Source organism: Bufo bufo, chromosome 3 (assembly GCF_905171765.1).
Source record: "Bufo bufo chromosome 3, aBufBuf1.1, whole genome shotgun sequence".
Lineage (NCBI taxonomy): Eukaryota > Metazoa > Chordata > Amphibia > Anura > Bufonidae > Bufo > Bufo bufo.
The window spans coordinates 583,712,753-583,734,040 of record NC_053391.1 but is presented as its reverse complement, the minus strand read 5'-3'; the positions used below and the strand labels follow the sequence as shown (position 1 = coordinate 583,734,040).

The window sequence follows — 21,288 nt, the reverse complement described above, 5'->3', positions numbered from 1 at the left end:
CTTATTAGAAGTCACCAAGGAATTCTGTTACCATATAAAGCATAGTGCATTTGTACAGGTCATAGAATTCCCTGCCCGTTTCACTTTTTCTTCACTTTGTTGTGTTTTTCACTTTTCAGAAAACACTCACTGAACAAAAAAGGCACAAAAAATGAAAATGATGCAAAAGTGGATTTTTATTTTCCTTTTGATTTACAGTATTGATTTACTGTGTGTAAAGCCACCCTCCAACTAACTCCAAACTTAGAACCTAGATGGCTCTCGTGAACTAAGTCCAGTGTAGTAGACCTGTGAAAGTCCCGGCGTGAACTCGGCCATACAGTTTACATCAAACATGGTACTATAAAACAGACTTTTGAACACTCACTTCTGGATAATGTTGGAAGACTAAAATTCGGTGATGCATCAGTACCTCCTCGGGACCAGACCCAGCTGCTAGAAGGCAGACAATGTTCTCATGCTGGAAAGGGGTCAGAAGGCTCAGGATCCTCCATTCTTGGCTATAGAGGTTCTTCAGCGGGGGTGGGAAACATTTTATGATAACACCTTTACCATACAAAGCACCAAGCCACAAATTTGAAGGCAAACTCTCGTCTTGAAGTGTCTGGAACAGAGACGAGCCGTTAAACTGGTAATGCTAACGATTGATAATGGCATAATTGCAGATGTTCTGTGGGTCTGTGGCACTTATGGTCGTACAGTGCCTGAGCGTTATAAAGGTTGGCACTTGTGTGAAAATTATTGCGGGCATTTATGGCAACCTATGACCATAACTAAAGTTTATTGGGCTCTAGCTGGAACCAGTTAAAGGGGTTGTGCCATGAAAAATATTACACATTTTTTTCAAACTAGTAACTGGATCTGAATATTTTTGAATCGAATGTAATTAAAAATGTAGTATAGCCACTGAGCCATTCACTAAAATGTATCTGTATAGTGCCACCTGCTGTTTGCTCTTTTCCTTATTTCTTGTCCACCTCAGTTTAAACCTTTAACTGCCACTAGCCATATCTTCTGTTAGAAACTAAAACCGTTACAGGGAAAGAGCTGCAGCAGAAAGGACGCACCATCTAAGAGCTGCAGCAGAACTGACACATCCCCTGAGCTGTCAGCTTGAAATAAATCTAGCAGAATAATTAGAGCAATGAATGGGGAGATCTCTGGTTCCATGTGAGGTACAGGGCTGGTTCTAAATTTGTTAGAAAGAAATTATGAGTTAGAGACTGCCATGTACTATTTGATATCTGATTTTCATTTTTACATAAACTCTTTTGCAGGCACAGTGGAACGCAGAATGGGGCATTGTCTGCCTCTTAGGGAAGCATTCTGGCTTGCATACTTGACAGTCAAGAAGATGAAAAAGCTGTGACAAGTTACATACATGTCATTGAGGAAGCAACTATTTTTGATTTCGGAATTCTGACTGGTATGTTAGACCTTCTCTGATACAGTATGTCTTCAATCTAAAGAGTACAGTGTTCAGCTATCTCTGGCAGTCCCATAGAATGTGAATGAGGCAAAAGTACACATGCTTGACCAGCGTTCCATTCAAGATGGGGACTCCCATTCTCATGCGTCGGACCCCATCAATCTAACAGTTATCTCCTATCCAGTGGACAGAGGGTAGCTTTGTTAAACTGGAATACCCCTTTCTGTTGAAATGTGCTCCTGAAACCCCAACTTTTTGTCTCAGCTTGGACAGTAAAATTGTGTATAATGCTTCCATATTTTTGACAATTAGAACATCCTCTGCCTGTATCTGCCAATGGGAAGCCCTACTAGACAGAACCGAAGTCAATTTATATTGCCAAGGAGCAGACCTGTAGCGTAAGTCCCTCCACTGGCAGTGTTGGGGGGCTGCTCATCTCCTGCATAAGCACCTCCTGGTTTTCCAGCAAGCCTTCATCTTTGACTCGAAGACAGTATTTTTCTTTCCTCGCTAGTGGGAATAGAAGAATTGCAATAGTTGTAGATGAACACAAGGATTTCTTAACATACTGATGTATAGAGTCTATATATTCTTTACATAAAATGAGAGTATTCATTCTTCTTACCTTTGATGAACCCCAAAATGGTCAATATCAGAAAGATTGTAACGGCAGCCACAAATACAGCCACAGAGTTCCCTGAAAACCATACATGTAGTCAAATTTATCCACCACTAACATATCCCTGGCATACATGCCAATCAGCCATAACATTAGAATCACTAACATTCAAAGTGAGCACCATTGATTATCTTGTTACAATGGTACCTGTCAATAGATGCTGGATTAGGCAGCAGGAGAACAGTCAGTTCTTGTAGTTGATGTGTTGGAAGCAGGAAAAATGGGCAACAGTGAGGATCTGAGCGAATCTGACAAAGGACGAATTGTGGTGGCTGGAAGGTCAGAGCATCTCCAAAATGACAGGTTTTGTGGGATGTCCCCAATGGACGGTGGTTAAAAGGGGTTTTCTGACATTTTAATACTGATGACCTATCCTCTGGATAGGTCCTCAGTATCTTACTGGTGGGGGTCCGACACCCAGGACCCCAGCCAATCAGCTGTTAAAGAAGGCACTGGAGCTCCTGTGAGTGCTATAGCTTTCTCTCAGCTTTTCCTAGGCCAGTGGTGAAACATTCATCGGTCACGTGGCCTAGGCCCAGTTCAGCCCATTTCCAGTGAATGGTGATGAGCTATGATACCATCTATACAATGTACGGTGCTGTGTTTGGTAAGCACAGAGATGGCTGTGGCGCTAAAGGGAGAGCTGGTACCTTCTCAAACAGTTAATTGGCGGGGGTCCTAGGTTTCAAACCCCCACCGTTCAGATACTGATGACCTTTCCTCCGGAAAAACCCTTTTAATTTCTACCACAATTTGTCCAGCAAAGGGCAACCCGTAAACCAGCGACAGGGTCATCATGGCCACCTAAGGATCATTGACGTGCATAAGAGTAAAGGATAGCCTGTCTGGTTTGATGCTAAAGAAGAGCTCCTATAGCACTATTTGCTAAAAAATAAAAAGCTGGCCATGATGGAAAGGAGTAAGAACAGGAGGTGGCTCAGTGGTTAGCACTGGTGCCTTGCAGCACTGGGGTTCTAGGTTCGAATCCGACCAAGGACAACATCTGCATGGAGCTTGTGTGTTCTCCCCGTGTTTGCGTGGGTTTCCTCCGGGTACTCCGGTTTCCACCCACACTCCAAAGACATTCTGATAGGGACCTTAGATTGTGAGCCCTATTGGGGACAGTTGGTTGCTAATGTCTGTAAAGCGCTTGCGGAATATAGTGGCGCTATATAAGTGCATAAAATAAATATTTAAACATACATTAAAAACATCCAACAGGTATGGCAATGGATAGACATGCTATACGTTTTGGATGTATGCAGGGCATACCCTGCTATGCCAGAAGGAAAGGATGTTTGTATGCATCCTAAACTTGTAGCATGTCAATTCCCCTTGTAGCATGTCAATCCCCTGTGATATCTGTTGGTAGAGTTGAGTGAATCGAATCTAACAAAGTGGAATTCGATCCGAATGTCAGGATAAATTTGATTTGCTGCAAAGCCGAATGCCCTCATGCTTCGTGGTAGAAAATCGATTTAACCTGAAATAGTATAAAAAAATCATACTTACCTTCTCCACTTGCTCGCCACGGGCCGGCTGCTGCCATCTTTATTGAAGATCTCAGCCGAAATCCCGTGCTTTGTGGCGTATGACGTATGATTTCGCGCCAGATCTTCAAGCAAGATGGTGGTGGACGGCCCGTTGCTAGCAAATGAAGGCGGTAAGTATGATAAAAAAAAGTTAATTTTACACTTTCTTTACTCTCAGATGCCGTGATCATGTATGAACATGGCATCTAAGGGGTACAATGATGGGGAGCGGTGCAATCGCAGCGCCCTGTCATTGCACCCACTACTTACAAAAAATGCACTTTGTAAAAAAGTAATTAGTTATGAAGCGAGTTTTTGGGTAAAATTCGGCAAAGCAGCCAGATCGGATTTTAAAGAAATTCGCTCAGCTCTACCTGTTTGTTAGATGTTTATAATGCATATTTAAGTTAAGGAACTATTGAGTTTTAAAGACTATGAGTGCCAGAGGACTATTCCAGAGCCAAGTTGAAGCGCAGCATTTTTAGACAAAAGTGGGACGAAAGGGATGCAAACGAGCTCTTAACAAGCTGTGCCTCTAATGCCACCACATGTAAGGCAGCTATCCTATAAGTAAATGTTCGACCCTTTAAACAGGCCTTGAGACATGACTCGGATATTAGGTAAGCCAGCACCTCATCTGCAGACAGCTGTTTCGGGGTGATTGTCCCTCAGAACTGCAGAGCAGAGATACTGGCTTAACTGGGGGAGAGGCCTAAGTCAGGATTTTAGGGGTACTAGACAAAAGTGTTATGTTTAAAGATGCCCCAAATGTAACTATGTGTGATATTTGATCTATTTGGTGCAAAGTAAAGTACTTAAATGCAGACTCAAGCAAAACTGACTTCAAATATTACCCTCATGACAAATTTCCCGCACAGCGCATTGCAGACCAGTCAGAAAGCCCATGCTGTACCCTGTCCATCACCAAATGTACCCACATTGAGCATGTGAGCGGCAAAACTAGAGCATGTACATTAAAGAAGGTGGTCTGGTCTGATGAACTGCATTTTTCTTTTCACATCATGTGGACAGCTGGGTGCATGTGTGTCACTTAGCTGGGGAAGCTATGGTACCAGGATGCACTATGGGACGAGGTCAAGCATAAGTGATGAATAACGGATAGTGGAGGGTCCAACAGCTAGGATTCCCTGAGAACCCTAGAAAAAGGGATCCCCAAGTCTTATCTCCAAATGTTGCGGTAGTGCTTAATCGGCCCACCGCTCCCTTAATTTCTATGGGACCGATATAGACTGTGTGAGCCCCATGGAAGTCAATGGAGCAGTGAACCAACATTTGCACTACTGTTCTATTTACAGAAGGGACTAGGGGAAACTCCTTCCTCATTCTCAATATTGTGGGGGTCCCAGTGACAAGACCTTCCAATAATCTATTATTTATCACCTATTATTCAGATAAGTGAAAAATCATTTTGTGGGATAACCCTTATAAAAATATCTGGTACTAACGTCTTGGTGCCAGATACCAAAGTACACCTTCAGAGTCAATGCCTCGTTATGCCAAATCTGTTTCACTGCCATGAAGGGAACCTAAACAGTATTAGGTATATGATTTTAATGTTATGGCTGATTGGTGTATTTCATATGTGTAATAAATACAATAAATATATAAAAACACCCCAGTCTGCTTTAAGGGAATGTGTCACCTACAGTCATTTACTAATCGAAACTAGATAGTAATACATATGCTTTTTTAATTTGATATTATCTTATGTTTGTAGATTTTTTTGAAATGTTATTTTCTGTATTGATTATGGAGGCGGCCGTCTCGCCTGAAGTAATAACAGCATCGAAAGATATTACTTTACAGCTGTCACAAGGACCATAGGCACAATGGACCTTATTGACTTATAGAGTTTTCTAGTCATGACCTGTAACCTCTGCAGAGGTCATTAAGGCTCCATTCACACGTCCGCAAATGGGTCCGCGTTCGTTCCGCAATTTTGCGGAACGGGTGCGGACCCATTCATTTTCTATGGGGACGGAATGGATGCGGACAGCACACAGTGTGCTGTCAGCATCCGCATTTGCGGAGCGCGGCCCCGATCTTTAGCTCCGCAAAAGATAGAACATGTCCTATTCTTGTCCGCAGCTTGCGGACAAGAATTTCTATAGGGGTGCCGGGCGGGTGTGTTGTGGGTCCGCAACACACCACGGACGTGTGAATGGAGCCTTATTGTCCATAGCGGAGGTGTGATACGGCCTATTGTTAATGGCGGGTCCTATATTATGTATACAGAGGAGTTATCTGTTCTTGTAATCCTGTCTGTGATGATTATGAGATTATTACTGAAAAGTGATCTGTACAGAATAGTTAAGGCCCCCCATACTTATTAGTGTATTGTCGCCCGAACCCACCAAGAGTGGCCGGTTTGGACGACAGTCTAATGTGTGATGTTGTCCGGGGAGAGAAGCATCGGGCAAAGTAAATATTTTTACCCAATCCTTATGTTCTCCCAGAAGATAAGCCACCAGAAGTGTCTGGCAGCGGCTTTCTCCTCTCTTCTTATTGAATGCACATATACAGTTGGGCGAACCGAACGTTTATGTGTATGGGGGATTTGGGAAGGATTCGGGAGAGATAGCTATCAGCCGAATGATCGCTTGGCTGACAGCCATTGAATGTGTATGGCAGCCTTTTGTTTTTGCCCATTAGTTAGGCAGGACTTTAGGATTTTTTTTAAAAGATAGACATGACATGGGATATTAAAAATACCCCCCAAAAATTCTTAAAAAATAAGTTTAACATATAAACTAAACTAGATTTAAACATGATGTAATTTTCTGATGACACATTCCCTTTAAGAGCTTACTGCGCAGGAAAACCATTCATACTGGGGCATAGCTATAGAGGATGCAGAGAAAAGGTGAAATCTAACTCTAACACTATATGTCACCTTTATATGAATCACCAGTCCCACCCCAATAAATGATGAACTGTTTGCAAACACTCCCCTTGTGTTCCTGAGGTCATTCCCTTACTGCTTGCATTCCAGAGTTTCTCACTTGTTGTGTTCATCCAGTCGCAGGAGACGCCGTTCCAGGTCGCACATATCTCCAGTCCAGCTGATAAGAAATACAGTCAGAGAAACATACTGTATGTCCTCCCCCAAAAGCACCTGTGCTTCCCCAGTGATAAACCTCCTGGCTGTGAGATCAGACACATCGCATAAAGAAAACATTCACCCTGAGATGTGGAATGCAAACAATAGCACATTACACAAATTCAGGCTTTAACCGCTTCATTTATGGTACAATACAACAGACATCGATTCACCTTACCTGTATGAGGCCACTATCTGGACCATAAGACCCTTACCTGTCTGGGATGCCCAGCACTCAGTCTTTGTACCCATATTATTATATCGCATATAAAAATTGTAAATTTGGTTACTATATTTTTATATGTTTTTGCCTTCGTCTCATTTTCCCACCAGAGAACCATGCATCCTTCTTCCACTAGAGTACTACAGTATAGGATGTAATGGATCAAGGTGGTGGGCAGGTGGGGCCTGACATGTCACGGACAACCTCTTACTGCCATCAGTTCTTCTCGATGGTGAAGTCTATATCAATCAACAATCTTTCCATGACCTGACTTCTCAAAATCACCGCAGGGACCCCCATAATCAATCATATTGAGCATGATGCTGCTGCCTGCCACTGTATGTAGCTGTAGAGTGGGCCCCCCGAATGAATTTTACTGGTGAGCCCTCGGCACTACAGTCCGAAACACTGCCTGTGCCTCTGGCATGGCAACTGCCCAGGTATCTGTTCCCTTCAGGTAGCATTGCTTGGGCCTCATTGCATCTCCAACAACTTCCCTTGGACTGCTACTTGGTCTTTCTCCTCCATGGCAGGTCTTACTGTCTAGGGCCCGTAGGGCATTTCTGCGTCAGCACTTGTCTTGTTGCTTTTACTACTGCAACCCCCACCACCATAACTAAAAAAAGGTCTATCTATCTATCTATCTATCTATCTATCTATCTATCCATCTAACTGCTTGCTAACCTCATCCAGTGGCATTATGGCAATATGCGGCAACATCGGCAGGACTAACAAAAAAGGGCAGCAATGTTTATAGCCCTGACATCCTTATCAATAAGAGGACAATAAAAGGGAAGTGCAGCCTCTGCCGTCATTATCCCTGAAGAACTGGCAACACTATTAGGCCTCTTTCACACGGGCGTGTGCGCCCCATTGCCGTATTGCGGACCGCATTTGCGGATCCGCAATACACGGGGGCCGTTCCGTGGGCATTCCGCATCACGGATGCGGACCCATTCACTTGAATGGGTCCGCAAATCCGGAGATTCGGAATGGGGCGGAACGGAAGCACGGAACAGAACCCTACAGAAGCACTACGCAGTGCTTCCGTGGGGTTTCGTCCCGTACTTCCGTTCCACAAAAAGATAGAACATGTCCTATCTTTTTGCGGAACGGCCGGATCAAGTGGATGGGTCCGTGATCCGATGCGGCTGCCCCACGGATAGTGCTTGTGCATTTTGCGGGCCGCAGCACAACCACAGGGTGCACACGCCCGTGTGAAAGATGCCTTACTCGCAGCCCACTAGGTACAAACGCTACAGTGTGTGCTGCTAACTATACACAATGAAAAAGCATATACATGTACAGCAATACTATGACAAATCTGAAGATAAAAAGTCATCATCAACAGCACCTCTGACAGGGCACGCCCTTACATAGTGCTTAGAGACCTCTGGGCGTATCTATAGGGGTGCAGAGGTTGGTTGCACATTTCAGGTCTCCCTCAGAGTATAGTTGGTCAGTGTTGGAACCTCAAATAAAATCCACAATGGTTCAATGTTGGTGCACAGTAAAACATGAAAAAGATAGATAATTGGATAGATACAGTCAGGTCCATAAATATTGGGACATCGACACAATTCTAACATTTTTGGCTCTATACACCACCACAATGGATTTGAAATGAAACAAACAAGATGTGCTTTACCTGCAGACTGTCAGCTTTAATTTCAGGGTATTTACATCCAAATCAGGTGAACGGTGCAGGAATTACATCAGTTTGCATATGTGCCTCCCACTTGTTAAGGAACCAAAAGTAATGGGACAGTTGGCTTTTCAGCTGTTCCATGGCCAGGTGTGTGTTATTCCCTCATTATCCCAATTACAATGAGCAGATAAAAGGTCCAGAGTTCATTTCAAGTGTGATATTTGCATTTGGAATCTGTTGCTGTCAACTCTTAAGATGAGATCCAAAGAGCTGTCACTATCAGTGAAGCAAGCCATCATTAGGCTAAAAAAACAAAACAAACCCATCGGAGAGATAGCAAAAACATTAGGCGTGGCCAAAACAACGGTTTGGAACATTCTTAAAAAGAAGGAACGCATCGGTGAGCTCAGCAACACCAAAAGACCCGGCAGACCACGGAAAACAACTGTGGTGGATGACCGAAGAATTCTTTCCCTGGTGAAGAAAACACCCTTCACAACAGTTGGCGAGATCAAGAACACTCTCCAGGAGGTAGGTGTATGTGTGTCAAAGTCAACAATCAGGAGAAGACTTCACCAGACTGAATACAGAGGGTTCACCACAAGATGTAAACCATTGGTGAGCCTCAAAAACAGGAAGGCCAGATTAGAGTTTGCCAAACGAGATCTAAAAAAGCCTTCACAGTTCTGGAACAACATCCTATGGACCGATGAGACCAAGATCAACTTGTACCAGAGTGATGGGAAGAGAAGAGTATGGAGAAGGAAAGGAACTGCTCATGATCCTAAGCATACCACCTTATCAGTGAAGCATGGTGGTGGTAGTGTCATGGCGTGGGCATGTATGGCTGCCAATGGAACTGGTTCTCTTGTATTTATTAATGATGTGACTTCTGACAAAAGCAGCAGGATGAATTCTGAAGTGTTTTGGTTAATATTATCCGCTCATATTCAGCCAAATGCTTCAGAACTCATTGGGCGGCGCTTCACAGTGCAGATGGACAATGACCCAAAGCATACTGCAAAAGCAACCAAAGAGTTTTAAGGGAAAGAAGTGGAATGTTATGCAATGGCCAAGTCAATCTCCTGACCTGAATCCCATTGAGCATGCATTTCACTTGCTGAAGACAAAACTGACGGGAAAATGCCCCAAGAACAAGCAGGAACTGAAGACAGTTGCAGTAGAGGCCTGGTAGAGCATCACAGGGATGAAACCCAGCGTCTGGTGATGTCTATGCATTCCAGACTTCAGGCTGTAAATGACTGCAAAGGATTTGTAACCAAGTATTAAAAAGTGAAAGTTTGATTTATGATTATTATTCTGTCCCATTACTTTTGGTTCCTTAACAAGTGGGAGGCACATATGCAAACTGCTGTAATTCCTACACCCTTCATCTGATTTGGATGTAAATACCCTCAAATTAAAGCTGGCATTCTGCAGTTAAAGCACATCTTGTTCGTTTCATTTCAAATCCATTGTGGTGGTGTATAGAGCCAAAAATGTTAGAATTGTGTCTGTGTCCCAATATTTATGGACCTGACTGTAGATAAATAGAACATAGAAAGACAGACAGGCGGACAGACAGATAGATAAATGATAGATAAATACTGTAGATAGATAGATATGGATTAAATGTAAAGCATAGACAGACGGACAGACAAATAGACAGACAGACTAGATGTATAGAGCTATTGTATTATGACCACATGAAATATCAATATGGAATTTAGGTAATTTCCCAGTCTATTTACAGAAAAACATAATTGACAGTATATTACTAATCTTGGTTTTATATATATACATATATATACAGTATTCTAAACCATATTTCCAGTGGACACATGCCACCTTGTCAGTAATGTCACATCACCACACTGCCTTGGTTGGCGTCAGTCTGTGTAGGGTATGAATTCTGCCCTAGGTGATCTATCTAGAAGTAATCATTCATGTGATGTTTTACTTCCTTTAAAATTTGGTAAAACAGATCAAAGTCTAAATTCTTCATTGATTGCATTGATCAAACATTTACTTCTTCTACAGGAAAAGTAGCAGGACACTGAAGCAGAATATTGCTGGTGGCAGATTTAATTGCAGAAATTTCCACAACTGAGAATCAGTTCAATGCATCTGAATGGGGATGGATTTGTGTGAAGACACTAAGGTATGGTGACATATTATTGGTCCCCTGCAGATTTTTTTTGTAATGAAAAATCTGCATTGTGTATTGCCTAAATCGAGATTCAGGGGATACTATCTACTTATGGAGAATGCAGAATCGGCGTGAGGAGGCTTATGGGCCATACAAGCTCCTGGGAATAAAGCTCTTAGCAAGCTCTGCAGCTATCCTATAAGTCAGGGTTCTGCAACCTTCGGCACTCCAGATGTTGTGAAACTACCATTCCCAGCATGCTCCATTCATTTCTGTGAGAGTTCTAAAAAGAGCAGAGGAAGTATGCATGCTGGGAGTTGTAGTTCCACAACAGCTGGAGTGCCGGAGGTTGCCTACCCCTGCTATAAGTCAATGTTCAACCTTTCAAACAGGCCTTGAGACATAACTTGGATAACAACTACTCCAGCATGTCATCTGAAATATAGGCTTATTTCTGTTTAACCCCTTCACGGCTACCATACGGCTACATACATGCGCATACCCTGTGCAGCTAGCACGTGTATAAACGTCATGGCAGCTCTTTAATGCAAGCATTGCAAAACGCTTGGATTAAAGCTTCTGCCCCTGCACTGCCGCTGTCACGGACAGCATACAGTGCAGTAATGCCGGCAAGGGACCAATCAGAGTGGTACCTTGCCGGAGATCGATCCGATTGGTTAGTCTGTGCAGACTAACCAGTCAGATCACCGGCAGTGTAAAAAGTGCCTGTTTCAGATGAGATCAGAGTATGTGCTCATCTTAGTACAGTAGTATGTGCTCCGTGCCTCCAATATGTGGGCCCCATCTGTGCCCCCTGCATCGATCTGTGCGCTCGCAACGCCCTTCCCCCGGGGGCCTTCCTACAATCATTTTGCCAGCCATGCGCTCTCCCTGCCCTGCCCGCCTGCCCCCATCCATGTTGTCTGCCCCCATGGGTGTCCCCATTCCTCACCTGTGCCCTCTTGTGAAGTCCCCCTGCTGTATGTGATGGCGGCGGCTCTGTTCCTGAGCCGTTGCCATCAGCAGCGAGTGTCAGCTGTATGCTGACACTATGCTATAACCCCTTAGATGCCGCGGCATCCATGGGGTTAATAGAGGGAGGGGGCTCGCTCTCTCAACCATTGGGCTGCCGCGCTGCGATGGCAGCGGCCTGATGGTTGCCATTGCAACCGGACGCTTTGCAAAGGCGTCCCGTGTTGCCATCTATCAGGAGACCTGATAGTACTATACTTTGCAATGCAAGAACATTGCAAAGTATAGTACAGCCATCAGCCCCACTGGATCTTTAAGATCCAAGTGGGACTTGATAAAAAAAAGTGTAAAAATAAAAAAAGTTAAAAAAAATAAAAAAAATTAAATTTTAATAAAAAATAAAATAAATTGCCTTTTCCTATATCCACTCATTTATAAGAGATAAAAAAATAAAATAAAATTAATAAACTACACATATTAGGTATTACCGCGTCCATAACGACTGGCTCTATAAATATATCACATGATCCACCCCGACCGATAAACACCATAAAAAATTTAAAAAACTGTGTAAAAAAAAGCCATTTTTGTCACCTTACATCACAAAAAGTGCAACACCAAGCGATCAAAAAGGTGTATGTCCCGCAAAATTGTACCAATAAAACCTTCACCTCATCCCGCAAAAAATTGCTTAAAAAATAAAAAAAACTATAGCTCTTAGAACATGGAGACAGTAAAACATAATTTTTTTGTTTCAAATATGCTATTACGGTATTGTGTTAAGTGAAATAAATTTAAAAAAGTATACATATTTGGTATCGCTGCGTCCGTAACAAGGTCACATGACTTAACCCCTTATCTGAACCGTAAAAGAATATAAATAAAAACAGTGCCAAAAAAGCTATTTTTTGTCACCTTACATCACAAACATTGCAACACTAAGCGATCAAAAAGGCGTATGCCCCCAAAAATAGTACTAATCTAACCGTCACCTCATCCAATAAAAAATTAGACCCTACCTAAGACAATCAGTCAAAAAATAAAAAAGCTATGGCTCTCAGACTATGGAGACACTAAAACATACTTTTTTGGGTTTCAAAAATGCTATTATTGTGTAAAACTTAAATAAATAAGAAAAACGATACATATTAGGTATTGCCACGTCCGTAACGATCTGCTCTATAGAAAATGTCACATGACCTAACCCCTCAGGTGAACGCTGTAAAAATAAATAAATAAAAACTGTTCCAAAACAACCCATTTTTGGGTCACCTTGCCCCATAAAGTGTAATAATGAATGATCAAAAAATCGTATGTACCCAAAAATGGTACCAATAAAAACATCAACTCTTCCTGCAAAAAACGAGCCCCTGCACAAGACGATCGGCAGAAAAATAAAAAAATAAGGCGTTCAGAAAATGGAGACACAAAAGCCCAATTTTTTTTTCAAAAATGCTTTATTATGTAAAACTGAAACAAACAAGGAAAGTAGACATATTTGATATCATTGCATCTGTAACAACCTGCTCTATAAAAATAGCACAGGATCTAACCTGTCAGATAAATCTTTTAAAAAAAAAAAAAAGAACGGTGCCAAAACAGCCATTTTTGGGTTACCTTGCCTCACAAAAAACTTAATATAGACAGAGCAATTAAAAATCATATGTACCCCAAAATAGTACCAATAAAACTGGCACCTTATCCCCTGGTTTCCAAAATGGGGTCACTTTTTGAGAGTTTCTACTGTAAGGGTGCATCAGGGGGGCTTCAAATGGGACATGGCATCTAAAAACCAGTCCAGCAAAATCTGCCTTCCAAAACCCATACGGCGTTCCTTTCCTTCTGTGCCCTGACATGCGTCCTTACATCAGTTTATGACCACATGTGGGGTGTTTCTGTAAACCGCAGAATTAGGGTAATAAATATTGAGTTTTGTTTGGCTGTTAACCCTCGATGTGTTAAAGAAATAAATGGATTAAAATGGAAAATCTGCCAAAAAAGTGAAATTTAGAAATTTCCGCTCCATTTTCCTTTAATTCTTGTGGAACACCTAAAGGGTTAACAAAGTTTGTAAAATCAGTTTTGAGTAACTTGAGGGGTGTAGTTTCTGCAATGAGGTCATTTATGGGGGGTTTCCACTATGTAAGCCTCACAAAGTGACTTCAGACCTGAACTGGTCCTTAAAAAGTGGGTTTTGGAAATTTTCTTAAAAATTGTAAGAATTGCTTCTAAAATTCTAAGCCTTCTAACGTCCTAAAAAAATAAAATGACATTCACAAACTGATGCCAACATAAAGTAGACATATGGGGAATGTTAAGTATTAAATATTTTATGCGGTATCACTTTCTGTTTTAAAAGCAGAGAAATAGAAATTTTGAAAATTACTAATTTATCTAAATTTTTGGTAAATTTGGGATTTTTCCATAAATAAATGTGAAATGTATTGACTCAAATTTATGACTATCATGAAGTACAATGTGTCACGAGAAAGCAATCTTAGAATGGTTTGGATAAGTAAAAGCATTCCCAAGTTAATAGCACATGAAGGGACACATGTCAGATTTGCTAAAGTAGACGTGGTCACGAAGGTGAAAAATGGCTTGGTCTTCAAATAGTTAATAAATGACCCCTTAGACTTTAAATAATTCAGGAGCCAAAAAACTGTTCAATGTGTTAGTCGGGCTAGGCTGCCATCAGGGTAGTACAGTTAGTTGGTACTGCTGTCAGGGTCCCAGGTGACTTAGGATGCGGGGTGGCTGTGCTGCGTTTTGGACGTAGCAAAAATCTGCATAAAAAAAACACATGCGTTTTTTTAACAACAAACCTGCAGTTATGCTGCGTTTTCTTTCAGTAAGGGAAAATACACAGAAAACTTAAATTACATTAATGTAATGAATGTAATTCAGCTTTGCTGTGTGTTTTCCCTTCACTGTAAGTAAAGGCACCATAAATACAGGTACGTTGTTGCAAAAACCATACACTTTTTTTGGTGTGGTTTTTTGCCACATCTAAAACTCAGCACAGCCACAACATGTGGCAGCTCCCTAAGGCCTCTTTCACACGGGCGTGTCCGGATTAGGTCCGATGTTCAGTTTTTATCGCGCGGGTGCAATGCGTTTTGCACGCACGTGATAAAAAACCGCAGAAGTTCAGGTTTGGGTTAGTTGTAGTGTAGATTGTATTATTTCCCCTTATAACATGGTTATAAGGGAAAATAATAGCATTCTGAATACAGAATGCATAGTACAATAGCGCTAGAGGGGTTTAAGGTGAGTTAATTTTATTTTTATTTTTTTTATGCATTCTGTATTCAGAATGCTATTATTTTCCCTTATAACCATGTTATAAGGGGAAATAATAATGATTGGGTCCCCATCCCGATCGTCACCTAGCAACCGTGCGTGAAAATCGCACCGCATCCGCACTTGCTTGCGGATGCTTGCGATTTTCACGCAACCCCATTCACTTCTATGGGGCGTTGCGTGAAAAACGCAGAATATAGAGCATGCTGCGATTTTCACGCAACGCACAAGTGATGCGTGAAAATCACAGCTCGTGTGCACAGCCCCATAGAAATGAATGGGTCCGGATTCAGTGCGGGTGCAATGCGTTCACCTCACGCATCGCATCCGCGCGGAATACTCGGCTGTGTGAAAGGGGCCTAAAGGTCCTTTACACAGACTGATAATCTGGCAGATTAGCAGGAACAAAGCAGACGTTCCCGATAACTGCCTGATAATCAATGGAGATGATGGCGGCATTTACATGCAGCAATCACCTCCACTATATGGAGACAAGCGATTGATACAGTGATTGCCCGTCCTCATTGGAAGTGATGGTTCCTGCGCAGCAAATCGTTGTTTAGACAGCACAATCTGCTGCACAGAGACAATGGGGGACATTTATCAATAATGGCGTAATTTGCGCCACAAAAATACTAACATTACAAAAGTGGTGATTTTTTTTCACCTCATATATCAAAATGTGACTTTTTAAAATATGAACTTGATTATTCGCCTATTTTTCTTTATTTGCGACATTTTAACTCCAATAGCACGGAAATGCAACTTTTTAAAACAGAAATGCGCCATTTCAGCCAACCCTGCCAGACCACACTTGCGAATATTTGAATCATATGTGCGGCTTTTGAAGCATATTTGCGACATTTCCAGTGGTAAATTACAACTTTTGTCTCAGGATGTTTTTGTTATTATTTTGTTTTTGTTGAATGTGACTTTATTGACAGACCGCTATTGCTTAGCTCATTTTTATTAGATAACAATAATTGCATCCTGTTTTAATACTTCCTTATCACTTGTTCCCACGACGAGTTGGTTTTCTTTACATAAATGCGATTTTATGACAAAAAGTTGCATCTTTCTGCCATAAATGTGACTTTTTATACAAAACACCACCACATAAATAAGCTGGCTTAATTGTCAGCAACAACTTGAGCCATTTATGCTGATAAGAAGATGATAAATGAGGCGTAATATGCGCCAATTTGATAGCCCCGCCCCCACTTTGACATTTCTGGCGTGATGCATTCTTTATGGTGAAAATTCTGGAAAAACCTATTGATATATTTGGTGCAAATCAAAACAGCATTCTTTTTGGCGTATTTTACACCATAATTCTGATGCAACATGCTTTTAGTAAATTTCCCCCAATGAGTTTTGGTCCTGGCATTGTTTTTGCTCATTCATAGAGTAATTGTCGGAACCTTTCACAAAGGCCAATTATCAGGAACAATCGTTTTTACAAACACTCATCCTCGATAATCTGCCATTCCGGACTTTACAAAGTGATGGTCCATCTTCAGGATAGACCATCACTAGCTGATCGACGGTGATCCGACACCCTGCACTCCCACTGTTCAGTTGTTTGGGTGTAGCTCCGTTACCAGAAGTTGGATCTGGAACTACACAGCTCCATCAACCCAGTAGTGGACAGTGCTTGTCACTGCAGCGCTGCTCCCATTGAAGTCAACCCCTTTAATGTGCATAAAAGGTGAAACTGCACAAGCCAAAATGTCTGTGATGGAAAATAGGAACTCAAAGGGACCCAAACAATGGTAAGCAGATATCAGAGGCAGATTCATGCCAAAATAAAAATTGAGCCTCTGCCATTACTATTTTAGGCTTTCACACCTCACTATCTTGGAACCAGTATGCATGATGCCCTGGGGGTAGAGACAATATTAAAGGTCAGCTATGGTACATGACTAGCCACTGTCCTGCAACAAACTTCATTTATTAATTTTCTGGGGGAAATAGTGATTATTAACCCTAAGCTAACTAAAAACTGCAAAGACACAGGTTTACTGCAGCTAACCTAATTTCCCCTAATCTCATACTTACCAGGGTGTTGTACTGCAGAATGGCTTTAGTTATCCCTTTGCTGGACTGCTATTTTTGCACACCTAAGGCCTCATGCACCATTGTTTTAGTCCACATCCGAGCTGTAGTATTTGCGGCTTGGATGCGGACCCATTCACTTCAATGGGGCCGCAAAAGATGCGGACCGCACTCCGTGTGCTGTCCGCATCCGTTGCTCCGTTCCGAGGCCTCGCAAAAAAAATATAACCTGTCCTATTCTTGTCCGTTTTGCGGACCGCAAAACACACAACGGTCGTGTGCATGAGGCCTTATTCTGTAACTGCATTCCCCCCATGTGTGTCCTATATGCACTTCAAAGGGACAAAAAAAAAGTATTTCTTAAAATTTAGTGTTTCCTACCAATCTGTCCAGGATCTGTACAGACATTATCATCACACTATCCCCAATACCTGGTTAATGAAGCCCCTCCATTTAAGCTAAGCTCCACCTTAATGCCTGAAGCCCCTTGCCTTAAGATAAGCCCCACCCTAATGGATTAAGCCATTTCGCCTTAAACTAAGCCCCACCCCAATGTTTGAAGCCCCTCCCCTTACGATAAGCCCCATCCTAATGGATGAAGCCATTCCTCTTAAACTAAACTCCATTCTAATGCCTGAAGCCCCTCCCCTTAAGCTAAGGTCCACCCTAAGGGATGAAGCCATTCCCCTTAAACTAAGCTCCACCCCAATGTCTGAAGCCCCTCCCCTTAAGCTAAGGTCCACCCTAATGGATGAAGCCATTCCCCTTAAACTAAGCTCCGCACCAATGTTTGAAGCCCCTCCCCTTATGATAAGCCCCACCCTAATGGATGAAGCCATTCCCCTTAAACTAAGCTCCACCCCAATGTTTGAAGCCCCTCCCCTTATGATAAGCCCCACCCTAATGGATGAAGCCATTCCTCTTAAACTAAACTCCATTCTAATGCCTGAAGCCCCTCCCCTTACGATAAGCCCCACCCTAATAGATGAAGCCATTCCCCTTAAACTAAGATCCACCCCAATTCATGATTTGTGAACTTACAGACTGAACGCACACAAATGTTCTCTGTTGTTTTTGTACAGTATTAGGCCTATTGCACACGGACGTTTTTTTTTCCCGTTTACTGGCCGTTTTTTGCTTTCCGTATACGGTCCGTATACGGAACCATTCATTTCAATGGGTCCGCAAAAAAAGCGGAATGTACTCCGTATGCATTCCGTTTCCCTTTTTACCGTTTTTCTGTTCCGTTTTAACATAGAACATGTCCTATTATTGCCCACAAATCACAGTCCGTGGCTCCATTCAAGTCAATGGGTCCGCAAAAAAACGGAACACATACGGAAATGCATCCGTATATCTTCCGTTTCCGTTCCGTTTTTTGCTGAACCATCTATTGAAAATGTTATGCCCAGCCCAATTTTATCTATGTAATTACTGTATACTGTATATGCCATACGGAAAAACGGAACGGAAAAACGGAACAGAAACGGAAACACAACGGAAACAAAAAACGGAACAACAGATCCGTGAAAAACGGATCGCAAAACACTGAAAAAGCCATACGGTCGTGTGCAATAGGCCTTATTCGTTCATTTCTAGATTACTCCTCTTTGAACCCATTACATTTTGTTAGACACTGAAAGAAATTCAGTGGTGGTTACCCCTAAAATATGAATCTGGGGCCCCTGCTGGTCAGAAGCAGTTAGCCAAAAAAATATTAAAGGAGCAGACATGCTGCCTATGCAGCCGGTTCATTTTCCAGGGCTTAGACTTGTAGCAGGCTGGAGCTTACAGGTGCAATGAGAGCCCCCCAGATAGATTTTTGCTTGGGACACCACAAGTGCCAAATCCACCCTTGACTATAACCATGGGTAATGTACTCACCAGAAAAGTTGATGTTGGCATTACACATGTCTGAAGAACATAAGCAGTGATAAGTGCCCTGTTTGTAGACAGGAACACAGATGTCGGATCTGCATACGGCATGAGAGGGGAAACAGCCTGCAAAATAACACAAAAATAAGTTACCGTAATTCTGAAAACACATAGAGAAGACGTAGAGATACGCCCCTGTCAATATGTACTTTTAGAAGATATTGACGCAATAGAATGGGGGTCTTTCACTTGAGACCCCCACTCAGTTACCCATTTCTTTAAATGGATGCTGCTCGCTCTTGAGACCAACAGCTCACCAGATCACCATGGCCTCCTTAGGCTAAATGCACACGATCAGGTTTGCGTGCGGAAAATCCGCATCGTAGGTCATGTACATTGTATTCTATGAGAATTCGAATTTCTCAATGCACACGATGCAGATTTTTTCCGCGCGGATTTTGACCTGCGGTGCAGATTTTAAAATCCACAGCATGTAAATTTATTTTATTTCTCCTGACCAGATTTTCTTCATTCACTTAGTAAAATCCTAATGCGAATCCGCACAAATTAATGCGGATTAACCGCACAGATTTGCCTGCGAACACCTGTGGATTTCAGTGCGGATTTTCCGCACATGAATCCTGAACGTGTGCATGTACCCTTAAGGAGCTGATCCCCAGTGTCGGACCCCCCCCCCCCCCAATCTGGTATTAATGACCTATCCTGAGGGTAGGCTACCAATATCAAAATCCCAGAAAACTCTTTTAACTGTTGATAACTCCGTAACAATGATGGATCAAGAAGGAGGGTAAGTAGCTACTAGGTTGTCTGCTATGGCTATAAAACCACAGGATCATAAGATTTACAAAAAACAGCTGTATCATCAGATATGTAGGCACCAAATGAGTAGGAATTGGCTGGAAAATTCTTAGGCCATAATGTTACCAAGAACACGGGTCACATTGCAGCAGTGGTTCATCAACACCAGAGATCAAGGGCTGAATGTATCTTCTGGTTTTGGTAGAGTACCAATGAGTCACCAAGGACAGATTATAGAGTATATTGTTGTGCCAGGGTAAATTATATGAAAAAATCAAAACCGCTCAAGCTGGATACAGACAGTGTATGGACATCATGGACTTTAGGGGCAGACATACCACATGTACAACCTCTGCATCTGTACAGGAGCACAGTAGATAAAGAGACCACTACCAACCTAAAAGCATATCCCTACAATTTTTAGATTGCATGTAAGGGACTGAATTACTGGTTAATAGAACCAAGCCTGCTAGAAACCACAATACCCCCATATGTTATTTTATATACCGTACTTACCTAACAAAGCCGGCTGAATCCTCCCATTGCTGATATTCCACAGTGCCATACAACAGTTGCTTTCATTGCAGTGTATCTTTCCTGGTTCAGTTATGTCACCAAACTGATCTATAGGTTCTCCAACGGAATAAGATGTATTATCAAGTATGGCACAGGATATCCCTTTTAGTTGGACATCTAAGGAAATGCAAGAATCACAAGAGTGAAGGGCATGTACCACATGAATAAGAAACCATCTCCGGCATTGTATATACTTACCTTGCAGCAAAGCTAAGAAGAGGCTCAAGTGGATGATGAAGTTGAGTCCTGTGTGAGGCATTCCTATCACCAGCCGAGGTAATATAGGTGCTACGTATGGTTCCTTACAGTCCAGATCATTGGTGGTTATCCCTATTGTCCTAATTTTTCTTCCCTATTCTCTTATTGCACGTTCTGCGATTTATTCATATTACCACGCATCATTGAATCCTGTAGATTCTGGGATCCTTTCTAAACTTGAGCCAGCAGGTCTTGGATGAGAGGACAGAATTCTCAAGGATACCAAACAAGGGGCGTAACTTGGCCAGTGAGATAAGCTGGGGGAGTGTTGCTCTGAGAATACTGTGAAGGAGGAAACTACCCTACAGTCGGGGAGAAGAATACAGTGATAATTATAAAAAATAAAAAAAAGAAACGATGGTAAACAGAATGTGCTAATATCTATATATACATTCACTGAGACCTGAACAACGAATAAAACACCAAAGAAAATGTGACATTGTTCGTTTAAAAAAGACCTAAGTTCACCAGGTTCAAGCGTTTAAAACTTACAAACCCAATCTGATCCACAGAAAGTCAAAAACCACCACAGATGGCTAAGACCCGAGTCCTTCCTGCTGGCGATCCAACAGATCCCTGGATCATTCTATGTTCCCTATGTGACGTGTGCTGTACATGTACGGCAGTTAAAAGGTTTTTAAAGATGGTG

At 42.2% G+C, this 21,288-nt stretch overlaps 1 protein-coding gene across 1 annotated transcript in view; it reads right to left on the bottom strand.

The window, feature by feature from the left end:
- The window catches only part of AMHR2 (anti-Mullerian hormone receptor type 2), a 122,180-nt gene extending 101,540 nt beyond the window's left edge, over positions 1 to 20,640 (bottom strand). Inside the window, exons 1-6 of the mRNA XM_040422388.1 lie at positions 20,580 to 20,640; positions 20,322 to 20,498; positions 18,996 to 19,112; positions 2,055 to 2,126; positions 1,821 to 1,939; positions 368 to 604 (exon numbers count right to left, since the gene is read on the bottom strand). Coding sequence (XP_040278322.1) covers positions 368 to 604; positions 1,821 to 1,939; positions 2,055 to 2,126; positions 18,996 to 19,112; positions 20,322 to 20,498; positions 20,580 to 20,640 — 783 coding nt within the window. The remainder of the gene's footprint in view (positions 1 to 367; positions 605 to 1,820; positions 1,940 to 2,054; positions 2,127 to 18,995; positions 19,113 to 20,321; positions 20,499 to 20,579) is intronic.
- Positions 20,641 to 21,288: the final 648 nt, after the last annotated feature.